At 38.3% G+C, this 15076-nt stretch overlaps 1 protein-coding gene across 12 annotated transcripts in view; it reads right to left on the bottom strand.

The window, feature by feature from the left end:
• The window catches only part of WDR7 (WD repeat domain 7), a 375641-nt gene that overhangs the window by 150237 nt on the left and 210328 nt on the right, over positions 1-15076 (bottom strand). For all 12 annotated transcript variants that reach the window (XM_021093595.2, XM_021093608.2, XM_021093602.2 and 9 more), the window contains one exon: positions 732-953. In XM_021093595.2, the coding sequence (XP_020949254.1) occupies positions 732-953 (222 nt within the window). The remainder of the gene's footprint in view (positions 1-731; positions 954-15076) is intronic.

Genomic DNA, 15076 nt, shown 5'->3' with positions numbered 1-15076 from the left:
GCATAGATCTTTTCCCTTTGCCTAAAGGCCAAAACCCCAGAAGAACACATTGCAGTTTACGCTACAAAAGGTATCTTGTGATGTATTCAGTAGGATTATATTTGGGCCTTAAAATGACACATTTGTTAGAAAAGATCTTGCAATATGATAAGAACATTCTGACCTTACCTAAGGGAGTTCTGACACTAAAGGACCAAAAGACCTCATTATAAAATACTCTCACCTCTTAACATACTAACCACAGAACTGAAAGTAGCAATATGACACAAACCCTTTGAGCTCTGATTGTAATTTTTCAGTCATTTAAAAACTGTTATTGGAATATTTTTTAAATTACAGAGATCATTCATAACTACTCATTCACACACTTTAAAATACATACATATATATTTTTTTTAAAGAAAAAATTGGTTTTCCTCCCTACCCCTGACTTTTCAAACCACCTTCAAAACAAGCTGAATAGGTTTTCAGAAATTATTTTAGATGTTAGAAATTTTGGCTAAAATCTTGATGAAAATGTGGAAACACAAGCGCAGAAATATACTAAGAAAAGCATTTGAAAGATTATGTTAGTATACAGTGTAATGTGTCAAATAGATTGTACTGCTTTCTAACTTCATCTAAGCATTCTATGTGAGCTAAAACTCGGATATGTTCAATATTCTGAGATTTTGTTGACAAATAATATGTATTGAGAAGCAATAGATCAGCATTAGGAATTTTCAACTTACAAGTATGTCTGGCCAATGAGTAGTTGGATCCACCACTAGTCAAACCAAATCCCTCAGGAATTTGACTAGAGCTTCGAGGTCTGGTCAGCAGTTTAGGAGGTTCAATTTCAGCACCAAATTCAGCTCCAATTACTCCTAGTAAAACAATAGCAGTAGCTTGCTTCCGTCTTTCCTCATAGGATGTGGAAATTTTTTTCATTTGTGGAACACTTGACAAGCAACCTGAAAACCAAAACATAAGAATAAAAATTAAAAGATTATCAATACATATGATAAGAAACACATTCAAGGGTGGTAATTCAGGAACGAACAGTCTTTTCAACAAATGGCACTGGGTAACAGGTTTTTCATGTGCAAAAGAAAAAATTTGACTTCTACCTCTCACCATACAGAAAAATCAGCTAAAAATGGATCACAGTCCTAAATGTAAGACCTAAAACTAACTAACTTGCAGGAAAAAAAACAGATGTATATCTTCATCATCTTGCATTAGGCAATGATTTCTTAAATATGATACCAAAAGCATGAATAACTTTTAATGTTTTTTTGTTTTTTGTTTTTTGTTTTTATTTTCCCACTGTACAGCAAAGGGATCAAGTTATCCTTACATGTATACATTACAATTACATTTTTTCCTCACACTTTGTTGTGTTGCAACATGAGTATCTAGACAAAGTTCTCAATGCTACTCAGCAGGATCTCCTTGTAAATCTATTCTAAGTTGTATCTGATAACCTCAAGCTCCCAATCCCTCCCACTCCCTCCCCCTCCCAGCAGGCAGCCACAAGTCTTTTCTCCAAGTCCATGATTTTCTTTTCTGAGATGTTCATTTGTGCTGGATATTAGATGCCAGTTATAAGTGATATCATATGGTATTTGTCTTTGTCTTTCTGGCTCATTTCACTCAGTATGAGAGTCTCTAGTTGCATCCATGTTGCTGTGAATGGCATTATGTCATTCTTTTTTATGGCTGAGTAGTATTCCATTATATATATATACCACCTCTTCTGAATCCAATCATCTGTCGATGGACATTTGGGTTGTTTCCATGTCCTGGCTATTGTGAATAGTGCTACAATGAACATGCGGGAGCATGTGTCTCTTTTAAGTAGAGTTTTGTCTGGATAGATGCCCAAGAGTGGGATTGTGGGGTCATATGGAAGTTCTATGTATAGATTTCTAAGGTATCTCCAAACTGTTCTCCATAGTGGCTGTACCAGTTTACATTCCCACCAACAGTGCAGGAGGGTTCCCTTTTCTCCACACCCACTCCAGCACTTGTTATTTGTGGACTTATGAATGATGGCCATTCTGACTGGTGTGAGGTGGTGTCTCATGGTAGTTTTGATTTGCATTTCTCTTATAATCAGCGATGTTGGGCATTTTTTCATGTGTTTGCTGGCCATCTGTATCTCTTCCTTGGAGAATAGTCTATTCAGGTCTTTTGCCCATTTTTCCATTGGGTGATTGGCTTTTTTGCTGTTGGGTTGTATAAGTTGCTTATATATTCTAGAGATGAAGCCCTTGTCGGTTGCATCATTTGAAACTATTTTCTCCCATTCTGTAATTGTCTTTTTGTTTTCTTTTGGGTTTCCTTTGCTGTGCAAAAGATTGTCAGTTTGATGAGGTCCCACGGGGTTTATTTTTGCTCTTATTTCTATTGCTTTGGGAGACTGACCTGAGAAAATATTCGTGATGTTGATGTCAGAGAGTGTTTTGCCTATGTTCTCTTCTAGGAGTTTGATGGTGTCCTGTCTTATATTTAAGTCTGTCAGCCATTTTGAGTTTATTTTTGTGCATGGTGTGAGGGTGTGTTCTAGTCTCATTGCTTTGCATGCATCTGTCCAGGTCTCCCAGCAATACTTGCTGAATAGACTTTCTTTTTCCCATTTTATGTTCTTGCCTCCCTTGTCAAAGAGTAATTGACCATAGGTGTCGGGGTTTATTTCCGGATTCTCTATTCTGTTCCATTGGTCTGTCTGTCTGTTTTGATACCAGTACCACACTGTTTTGATGACTGTGGCTTTGTAGTATTTCTTGAAGTCTGGGAGAGTTATGCCTCCTGCTTGGTTTTTGTTTCTCAGGATTGCTTTGGCGATTCTGGGTCTTTTGTTGTTGCATATAAATGTTTGGATTGTTTGTTCTAGTTCTGTGAACAATGTCATGGGTAATTTGATAGGGATTGCATTGAATCTGTAGATTGCTTTGGGTAGTATGGCCATTTTTACAATATTGATTTTTCCAATCCAGGAACATGGAATATCTTTCCATTTCTTTACATCTTCTTTGATTTCTTTGATTAAAGTTTTATAGTTCTCGGCATATAGCTCCTTTACCTCCTTGGTCAGGTGTATTCTGAGGTATTTGATTTTGTGAAGTGCAATTTTAAAAGGTATCGTATTTTTGTATTCCTTTTCTAATATTTCATTGCTGGTATACAGAAATGCGACTGATTTCTCAATGTTAATCTTATATCCTGCTACTTTGCTGAAATTGTTGATCAGTTCAAGTAGTTTTGGGGTTGAGTCCTTATGGTTTTCTATGTATAGTATCATGTCATCTGCATACAGTGACAGTTTTATCTCTTCTCTTCCTATATAGATGCCTTTTATTTTTTTTGTTTGTCTAATTGCTATGGCTAGGACTTCCAAAACTATGACGGTCTTCACACCATTGAGCTTTTATTTAAGCATTTTTCAAGAGCACTTATCAGGTAGTTGCTCATTTTCCTTTTTGCTCTGCTCCATGATGCATAAAAACGGACTTTTCTTTTCTGTAGTCCAGCAGAATGGAATACATCACTGTGAATCTAAAAAATCTGCCTTGCCGTGGGGAACGCATTTTTTATATTTTCTGAGCACCAAGGAGGCTATGGCCTTCTGGATGCTTTCAGCCTCTCTGCCACCAAGGACCACTCCTTGAACTTTCCTCGGCAGCTCTCATGGCATCAGTCCTGCGAGCCCTCACTGTTTCCATCCCTGGATGGATTCTTGGAAGTGGAATGAGCCTGCTGAACTTCTTTGTTTCAGTTAATGTTTTTTAATTGAACCTCATCAATATTGAAAACTTTCATACTTCAAATGACAGAATCAAGAAAGTAAAAAGAACACACAAACTAAGAAAAAATATGGTCAAATTATTATAAAGGATTGTATCCAGAATGCTTTAAGGAACTCCCCTTACAACTCAATAATAAGAAAACCTAACTTTTAAAATGAGCAAACAATTTAAATAGATATTTCCAAAGATATATGAATGGCCAGTACACATATTAAAAATGCTCAGCATCACTGGTCATTAGAAAAATGCAAACCAAAACCACAGTAGATATCACCTCACATCCACTAGAATGGTTGCAATTAAAAGGACAGACCATAACATGTACTGTTGAGTCTGTACAAAAATTGAAACTTTCATGCATTGCTGTTGGGAATGTAAAATGATACAACTACTCTGGAAAAATGGTTTGGTAGTTCCTCAAGAAACTAAACATATAATTAGAAGATATATCCCAGCAATCCCACTCCCAGGTATCTACAGCAAGAGGAATGAAAACAAATGTATATACAAAGACTTGCACATGAATGTCCACAGCAACATTATTCATACAGCCAAAAAGTAGAAACAACTCAAATGTCCACCAACTGACAACTGGGTAGACAAAATATTGTATAACCATCCAATAAAATATTCAGCAATAAAAAGGAATGAAACACTAATACAAGCTGCAATGCAGATGACTTCAAAACATTACACAGAGGGGAAAAAGTCAGTCATAAAGGACCACATATTGTTGTAGAATTCCATTTACATGAAATGTCCAGAATTGGCAAATCTACATAGATAGAAGGTACATGAGTGGTTGCTTAGGACTGGGACGGGGTGAAATGGTTAATGATGGTTAATGAGTTCTAGGTTTTTGAGATGAAAATGCTGTAAAATTAGATTATGATATTATCTGCACAATTCCAAATATACTAAGAATCACTGGATTCTACATTTTAAGGGATGAATTTTATGGAATACAAGCCACATCTCAATAAATCTGTTTTTTAAAAGATTGTTAACTAATTTCTTAATTTTCCCACTAATTGTACAAATATTTATCGAGCATATACTTTGGGCCAGGGAATTGCAAACATGAAAATAAACAGCACAGGTTTTCAAGAAGCTCACTAGTACACAAAAAAGAAAAGCCTGTCCACAAAAGAGGAAATGCCAAATTTAAGACTCAAAAGATGAGAAGTCTGACAGGCAATAAGAGCAATGGGAAACAAAAGGAAGATAAAGGACAAGTATTTTGTCTCCATGGACCAGAATGCACAAACCCAACCAGCCATCTGAAGAAGTACTCACAACCAGGACAAAGCTCAGCACAATTTCCTATTCAGAAGAAATACTAGCATGACACCCAAAACATAACGGAGAACAATTTCAAATCTTTATTAACGTATCAGTAAGTAGGAGATAACGGAGAATTACATTCCCAACACATAACACTGCTTCTTAAAATTTATTCTCCCAATCTTTCTCTAAGTTAACAACACCTCACTCCTTCTCATAAAATTCTTCAGAGATTTGGTCCTTTGTTCAGTCCTGGCCCCCTTCTAGTCTACCTCTGTCTACATCTGCTCTACCTTTTCTGTTTGATATTATTATGTAATATTATAAGCATCAAAAGAATTACATAGAGAATAAAGAATATCTCTTTCTTTATTGTGCACAATCAACTTTATAAAATCTTAATATTTTCCACAGGTGCTTGAGATTTTAGAAAGCAATTAACTTATATGGATATAACTAAAGTCTACTATGGATTGTAGACTTCACTTCACTATGCCTCCCTTGCCCCAGAGGTCACTGTGATCCTGACCTTATCAAATATTTTTTATCTATCTATAATATAATCATATCAGTGTTACCTAAAATGTATACTTTTCTGGTCTTGAACCATGTGTGCATTCCAGGGGTAAATTCCAGGTACAGGTGCATGAACGAATGGATAAATGGAGATCAGCAGATACGTAGGTAGGTAGATAGGCTACACAAGCTCTAAACTAAATTACATTTACGTGCATAGGAAAGACTGAACTATGCTTGTCTTTTCATATGCTATTCTTTTGGGTCTTGGTAGCAATATAATACATGCCTCCAAAACTCGGTTAAGTAACTCCACTCCCCAATTCTATGAAACCAGTTAAAGAATTCTTTTTTTTTTTTTTTTTTTTTGGTCTTTTTGCTATTTCTTTGGGCTGCTCCCACAGCATATGGAGGTTCCCAGGCTAGGGGTTGAATCGGAGCTGTAGCTGCCAGCCTACGCCAGAGCCACAGCAACACGGGATCCGAGCCGCGTCTGCAACCTACACCATAGCTCATGGCAACGCCAGATCGTTAACCCACTGAGCAAGGGCAGGGACCAAACCGCAATCTCATGGTTCCTAGTCAGATTCGTTAACCACTGCACCACGACGGGAACTCCAAAAGAATTCTTGCAGTTAGATACTGACTTCAGCCACAGGGGGGCAGACATCAGAAGTAAGAGAGGCTACAACTCTATTATCTGTAAGAAGGTCACCACACCAAAAAGCTATAAAAATGAAAAGACAGAGGACTATAACTCAGATGAGGGAGAAAGGAAAAACTCCAGAAAAACAGCTAAGCCATGAGGAGATTCTCAGCCTCCAGGAAAAAGACTTTAGACTGTTGATGCTGAAGATGATGCAAGACATTGGAAATAAACTGGAGGCAAAGATGGATAACTTACAGGAAACACTGATCAAAGAGATACAAGATATAAAACTGAAACAAGAAGAGATGCAAAATACAATAACTGAAATAAAAAATTCACTAGAAGCAGCTAAGAGCAGAATACAGGAGGCAGAAGAATGAATAAGCAAGGTGGAGGACAGATGAGTGGAAATTACGGATTCAGAACAGAATAGAGAAAAAAGATTGAAAACAAATGAAGAGAGTCTCAGAGAACTCTGGGACAACGTGAAACGCACCAACATCCATATTATAGGGGTGCCAGAAGGAGAAGAGAGAGAGGAGACAGAAAAAATATTCCAAGAGATAACAGCCGAAAACTTCCCTAACATGGGGAAGGAATCACTCAAATACAGGAAGCACAATGAGTCATATAAAATAAACCCAAGGAGGAACACCCTGAGACACATACTAATCAAACTGACCAAAATTAAAGACAAAGAGAAAATCTTGAAGGCAGCTAGGGAAAGGAACAAGTAACAAACAAAGGAACCCCGATAAGGCTATTGGCAGATTATTCAACAGAAACTGTGCAGGCCAGAAGGGAGTGGCATGATATACTTAACGTGATAAAAGGAAGAAACCTCCAACCAAGATTACTCTACCCAGCAAGGCTCTTGTTCAGATTTGAAGGAGAAATCAAAACCTTCACAGATAAGCAAAAGCTGAGAGAATTCAACAACACTAAACCAGCCTTACAACAAATACTAAAGCAACTTCTCTAGGCAGAAAAGAACAAGAGAAGAAGGAAAGGAAAAAGAGCAGCAAAAACAAATCCAAAGTAATTAATAAAATGGCAATAAGAACATACATATCAATAATTGCCGTAAATGTTAATGGACTAAATGCCCCAACCAAAAGACATAGACTGGCTGAATGGATGCAAAAAAAAGACCCATATATATGCTGTCTTCAAGAGACCCACTTCACTTCTAGGGACACATACAAAGTGAAAGTGAGAGGATGGAAGAAAATATTTCATGCAAACAGGGATCAAAAGAAAGCTGGAGTAGCAATACTCATATCAGACAAAATAGACTTTAAAATGAAGAATATTTTAAGGGACAAAGAAGGACATTACATAATGATCAAAGGATCAATCCAAGAAGATGACATAACAATTTTAAATATCTACACACACAACACAGGTTCACCACCATATATAAGGCAACTGTTAACAACCTTAAAAGGAGAAATTGACAATAACACAATCATAGTGGGGGACTTTAACACCCCACTTACAGCAATGGACAGATCAACCAGACAGAAAATCAATAAGGAAACACAGGCCCTGAATGAAGCATTAAACCAGATGGACTTAATAGAAATTTATAGGACATTTCATCCAAGAGCAACAGAATACACATTCTGCTCAAGTGCACATGGAATATTCTCTAAGACTGATCATATCCTGGGCTACAAATCCAACCTCAGTAACTTTAAGAAAACTGAAATCATATCATGCATCTTTTCTGATGACAATGCTGTACGACTGGAAATCAACAACAAGAAAAAAACTGCAAAAAACACAAACACGTGGAGACTCAACAACATGCTACTGAACAACCAATGGATCACTGAAGAAATCAAGAGGAAATTAAAAAATACCTAGCAGCAAATGACAATGAAGATAAGACACTCCAAAACCGATGGGATGCAGCAAAAGCTGTTCTAAGTGGAAAGTTTATAGTAATACAAGCCCACCTCAGGAAACAAGAAAAAGCCCAAATAAACAAGCTAACTTTACATCTAAAGCAGCTCAAGAGAGAAGAACAGACAAGACCTAAAGTTAGTAGAAGGAAAGAAATCATAAAGATCAGAGCAATGAAATAGAAACAAAGAAAACCATAGAAAAGATCAATGAAACGAAAAGCTGGTTCCTTGAAAAGATCAACAAAATTGATAAACCCCTAGCCAGACTTATCAAGCAAAATGGAGAGAGGACTCAAATCAATAAAATTAGAAATGAAAAAGGAGAAGTAACAATGGACACCACAGAAATACAAAGGATCATAAGAGACTACTATATGCAACTATATGCCAATAAAATGGAAAACCTAGAAGAAATGGACAAATTCTTAGAAAAATACAATCTTCCAAGACTAAACCAAGATGAAATAGAAAAGATGAATGGACCCATCACAAGAACTGAAATGGAAACCGTGATTAAAAAACTTCCAACAAACAAAAGTCCAGGACCAGATGACTTCACAGGCGAATTCTATCATACATTTAGAGAAGAGCTAACACCTCTCCTTCTGAAACTATTTCAAAAAATTGCAGAGGAAGGGATACTTCCAAACTCATTCTATGAGGCCACCATCACCCTGGTACCAAAACCAGACAAAGACTCCACAAAAAAAAAGAAAACTATAGGCCAATTTCACTGATGAGCATCGATGCAAAATCCTCAACAAAATACTAGCAAACCGCATCCAACAATACATTAAAAGGATTGTACATCATGATCAAGTGGGATTTATCCCAGGGATGCAAGGGTTCTTCAATATCCACAAATCCATCAGTGTGATACACTACATTAACAAACTGAAGAATAAAAACCATATGATCCTCTCAATAGATGCAGAAAAAGCCTTTGACAAAATCCAACACCCATTTCCGATAAAAAAACCCTTCAGAAAGTGGGCATAATGGAACCTACCTCAACATGATAAAGGCCATATATGACAAACCCACAGCAAACATCATTCTCAATGAGGAAAAGCTGAAAGAATTCCCGCTGAGATCAGGAACAAGACAAGGATGTCCGCTCTCCCCACTACTCTTCAACATAGTTCTGGAGTTCCTGTCGTGGCGCAGTGGTTAACGAATCCGACTAGGAACCATGAGGTTGTGGGTTTGGTCCCTGCCCTTGCTCAGTGGGTTAACGATCCAGCGTTGCCGTGAGCTGTGGTGTAGGTTGCAGACACGGCTCGGATCCCGCGTTGCTGTGGCTCTGGCGTAGGCCGGTGGCTACGGCTCCGATTCAACCCCTAGCCTGGGAACCTCCATATGCCGCAGGAGCAGCCCAAGAAATAGCAACAACAACAACAACAACAACAACAAAAAGACAAAAGACAAAAAATAAAAAAAAAAAAACAAAAACATAGTTCTGGAAGTCCTAGCCACAGCAATCAGAGAAGTAAAAGAAATAAAAGGAATCCAAATTGGAAGGAAGTAGTAAAACTATCGCTATTTGCAGATGACATGATACTATACCTAGAGAATCCTAAAGACTCTACCAGAAAACTGTTAGAGCTCATCCACAAATTTGGCAAAGTCGCAGGATGCAAAATTAATACACAGAAATCGACAGTGTTTCTATACACTAACAATGAAAGAGCAGAAAAGGAAATTAGGGAAGCAATCCCGTTTACCATCGCATCCAAAAGAATAAAATACCTAGGAGTAAACCTACCTAAAGAAACAAAAGACCTGTACTCTGAAAACTACAAGCCACTGATGAAAGAAATCAAAGAGGACACAGATAGATGGAAAGATATACCATGCTTGTGGATTGGAAGAGTTAATATTTTCAAAATGACTATACTACCTAAGGCAATCTACAGATTCAATGCAATCCCTATCAAATTACCAAGGACATTTTTCACAGAACTTGAACAAAATATTTTAAAGTTTGTTTGGAAGCACAAAAGACCCAGAATAGCCAAAGACATCCTGAAAAAGAAAAATGGAGCTGGAGGAATCAGGCTCCCGGACTTCAGACTATACTACAAAGAAACAGTTGTCAAAACCGCATGGTACTGGCACAAAGACAGAAATACAGATCAGTGAAACAGGATAGAAAGCCCAGAATTCAACCCACGCACCTACAGCCAACTCATCTATGACAAAGGAGGCAAGAATATACAATGGAGAAAGGACAGCTTGTTCAAGAAGTGGTGCTGGGAAAACTGGATGGCCACATGGAAAAGAATGAAATTAGAACACTCCCTAACACCATACACAAAAATAAACTCCAAATGGATTAAAGACCTAGATATAAGACCAGACACTATCAAACTCCTAGAGGAAAACATAGGCCAAACACTCTCTGACATAAATGACAGCAACATCTTCTCAGATCCACCTATCAGAGTATTGACAATAAAAAGAAAAATAAACAAATGGGATCTAATCAAACTTCAAAGTTTCTGCACAGCAAAGGAAACCCTAAACAACACAAAAAGACAACCCACAGAATGGGAGAAAATCTTTACAAGTGAATCGACTGACAAGGGATTCATCTCCAAAATTTATAAACACCTTCTGCAGCTCCATACCAAAAAAACAAACAACCCCATCAAAAAGTGGGCAGAAGATCTAAACAGACAATTCTCCAAAGAAGACATACAGATGGCCAAGAAACACATGAAAAGACGTTCAACATCACTCATTATTAGAGAAACCTAAATCAAAACCACACTGAGGTACCACCTGACACCAGCCAGAATGGCCATCATCAAAAAGTCTACAAACAAGAAGTGCTGGAGAGGGTGTGGAGAAAAAGGAACCCTAGTACACTGTTGGTGGGATTGTAAATTGGTGCAACCACTGTGGAAAGTAGTATGGAAATTCCACAGAAAACTAAAAATAGAACTTCCATTTGATCCAGCAATTTCACTCCTGGGCACTTATCCAGAGAAAACCACGACTCGCAAAGACACATGTACTCCGATGTTCACTGCAGCACTATTTACAATAGCCAAGACATGGAAACAACCTAAATATCCATCGACAGAGGAGTGGATCCAGAAGATGTGGTACATATACACAATGGAATATTACTCCGCCATGAAAAAGAACGAAATACCAGCATTTTTTGCAACATGGATGGACCTAGAAACTATCATGCTAGGTGAAGTCAGCCATACAATGAGACACCAACATCCAATGCTTTCACTGACATGTTGAATCTGAAAAAAGGACAGACAGAACTTCTTGCAGAACAGATGCTGACTCACAGACATTGAAAAACTTATGGTCTCCAGAGGAGACAGTTTGGGGGTGGGAAGATGTGCCTGGGCTGTGGGATAGAAATCCTGTGAAATCAGATTGTTATGATCATTATACAACTACAGATGTGATAAATTCATTTGAGTAATAAAAAAAAATGGAAAAAAAAAAGAATTCTTGAAGTTAGATGAAAATCCTCTAAAATCATCACAGCCTGTGTCTCAGGATGCTCTTCCTCCAGAGACACAGAGCAGAGGATATACAGGGTGGTTAAGGAGCAGGGGGAGACAGGAATACTTTTTATTATGAATTCTTTGTCTCTAATAGCTGCTTACTTGGTTTGATTCTATTTCTTTTTGAATCATTTCTGATAGCTCATAGTTTTAAAAGAATTATCCGGAGTTCCCGTCGTGGCGCAGTGGTTAACGAATCCGACTAGGAACCATGAGGTTGCGGGTTCGGTCCCTGCCCTTGCTCAGTGGGTTAACGATCCAGCGTTGCCGTGAGCTGTGGTGTAGGTTGCAGACGCGGCTCGGATCCTGCGTTTGCTGTGGCTCTGGCGTAGGCCGGTGGCTACAGCTCCGATTCAACCCCTAGCCTGGGAAACTCCATATGCCGCGGGAGCGGCCCAAGAAATAGCAACAGTAACAACAACAACAACAACAAAAAAGACAAAAGACAAAAAAAAAAAAAAAAAAAGAATTATCCATTTTAGTAATTTACATTGCGGCTCAGCAGGTTAAGAGCCTGACTAGTAGCCACGAGGATGCAGGTTTGATCCCTGGCCTCGCTCAGTTGGTTAAGGATCCAGCATTGACAAAAGCTGTGGCATAGGTCACAGATGCAGCTCAAATCTGGCTGTGGCAAGGCTGGCAGCTGCTGCTCGGATTTGACCCTTAGCTGGGGAACTTCCATATGCTGTGGGTATGGCACTAAAAGACAAAAAAAAAAAAAAAAAAAAGGAATTATCCATTTCATCTAGGTATTTAAATGTATTGATTTGAAGTTGGTTTGTTTTTGTTGTTGTTTTTGTGTTTTTCTTTTTAGGGCCACACCCGTGGCTTACGGAAGCTCCCAGGCTAGGGATCGAATTGGAGTTGCAGCTGCCAGCCTATAACCACAGCCACAGCAACGTGGGATCCCAACCATGTCTGCAACCTACACCACAGCTCACAGCAATGCCAGATCCCTGACCCACTGAGAAAGGCCAGGGATCAAACCTGCATCCTAATGGATACTAGTCGGATTCATTTCCACTGTGCCACAACAGGAACTCCAATTTATTTGGAGTATTCTCTCTATGACTTAAAAATCTCAATTGTAACAGCTGCTATGGATCCATTAAGCGTTGTCTGTCATTTCTCTAATGTTATTTTTTGACACCTTTCTTGATTGATTTTCGTAGAAATATGTATTTTATCTGCTTTCCAAAAAAGTCCCAGTTTTGATCTTACTGCTTCATTGTTTTCTATTTCACTAGTTTTTTTTTTTTTTTTATGGCCAAACATGCAGTATATGGAAGTTCTCAGGCTAGGGGTCAAATCAGAGCTGCAGCTGCCAGCCTACGCCACACACAACCACAGCAATACCAGATCTGAGCCACATCTGAGTCCCAAACCACAGCTCATGGCAATGCAGGATCTTTAACCCACTGAGTGAGCGATTGAAAGCGCATCCTTGTGGATATCAGTGGGGTTCCTAACCGCTAAGCCACAAAGCGAATTCACTTTTAAAATTATTATTATTGTCCTTTCTCCCACTTTCTTTAGGTTTTTTCCCCATTCTCTTTCTCTTTGTTTTGTTTCTAGCTTCCCAGATTGAACACAACTCACTTCTTTTCATTATTTTCTACTACAGTTAACACTGCAAGTCACTCATATTTGTTCAATGTCCTTACAGGAACTGAGGAAGCCACAGTCTGCTCCTGGCTTTAAGCTTTATTCATTATATATTTTAAGTCCTCTTTGCTCATAGGAGTCAAAACCTGCTTCTGGAAAGCAACTAATGGTTTTGGCCCAGATCACTGCATTTCTATTCCATTACTAGTCGACAGAGATATCTATCTCTTTTGAGCCTAGTTATGTCTCTTTGGTTTTCTATTTGTTGATTTTATCCATCACAGCTATATATTTGGTAGGGAGGGATTTCAAAAGTGAACTCCTGGAGCCATCCTGATGGAGATCAGCTTTCTGCTCTAATATTAATCCATCCAGCTTTTCTGGCCTCTTTTAATACACTGCTCTACTTATTAATTAAATCACTACAACAAAGGATCCTCAGAGCAGGATGCCAGCCAAGAAATTAGCAGCAGGAACCTCTGGAATACTTTTAAATGTTTTATTTTGTCTCTTTGTTTTCTTGTCTTTGTCATTCTATGCTTCTGCAGGTAAGGCAGGGTAATAACAACTGTGGAAATGAAAGGGGTACCAAACACGAGAGGCCTCTGCATTGCAAGCCAGACTTTTAACTTGTGGCTAAACTTTTGGAAAGTCACTGTACAATACTGTATAAGGCGGTGACATGAGAGTCACTGTCACAAAGATGATGATAGTGGTAGTATGCAAGGTGGATTGTGGGGTAAACAAGACTAGTGTCAAGCAGAACCAAAGGATGACTCATGCAGTGGTCAAACGGAAAACTGTGAGTGCCAGTGGTGGTAGATTTCACAATTTATTCCAGCATAAACTACTCAGTCATTCAACATATGAGAATGAAAGGTCTAATGTATACATGACATTATGCTAATATGAATTAATAAACTGATATGGGGCGAATTAAAATGAATTAATAGGGATAAAAACAGCAAAGTTTCTTTCTTCACTGAACTTAAAGATGACTAAACAGGAGTTAGATATGTAAAGGTTACAAAATCAAGAAGAACTTTAAGGTCTAAGAGGACAGTACACGTAAGAACCTAAAGCATGGAGGAACTTGTTGATTTCTATTGCAAGGATAGGTAACTGGGCTAGAATTCTATGAGCCAAGAAGAGGAAAAGAGGTGAGCATCAGGAAAGGGGTAGATCATGGATGGCTCCATTGGTCATATCCACATCTCGACAACAGAATTTAGGGTTTTAGAAAACCACTGAGCATATATGAATAATGTTGGAAGTGAAGTAATTGATGAAGAGGGTATTGTACAAATCAAAGTGAGAGATTAAGGTGTTGAAATTTAACATAGGAGATGCAGAGAAGTGGATGGCTTCAAGATACATGGTGAGGTCTGAGGAGTTGATGGAAATATTGCAGAAAGATATTAGATGTCACGCTCTGAGTTCTTTCAAAAATCCTAATTAACTAAAACAAAGCAAAAATTTAAAACCTCTTGCAAGAGAGGTAGGTTTGGCCTTTCTAGAAGCTAATTAAAAAACACCAAGGGGGAGCAGTGGGTTAAGTATCTGGCATTGTCACTGCAGTGGCTCAGGCTGCTGTTGGGGCATGGATTCGATTCTTGGCCTCCGGAATTTCCCCATTACAAGGGTGTAGCAAAAAAAACAAAAACTTACAAAAAAAAAAAACAACCCACAAAACCTTAGAGGACAAAATTTCTTGGTATACTTATATTCCATTTAAAAAAATTTATTATTACTATTTTGGGGCCGCACCCACACATACGGAAATTC

This window comes from Sus scrofa, chromosome 1 (genome assembly GCF_054392235.1).
Source record: "Sus scrofa isolate SSC_HxYL_T2T_F1_AM1 chromosome 1, Sscrofa_HxYL_maternal_Yorkshire_Landrace_v2.0, whole genome shotgun sequence".
In the NCBI taxonomy this organism is placed as follows: Eukaryota; Metazoa; Chordata; class Mammalia; order Artiodactyla; family Suidae; genus Sus; species Sus scrofa.
Note: the sequence above shows the minus strand (reverse complement) of the source record. Positions and strands in the feature narration are given on the sequence as shown.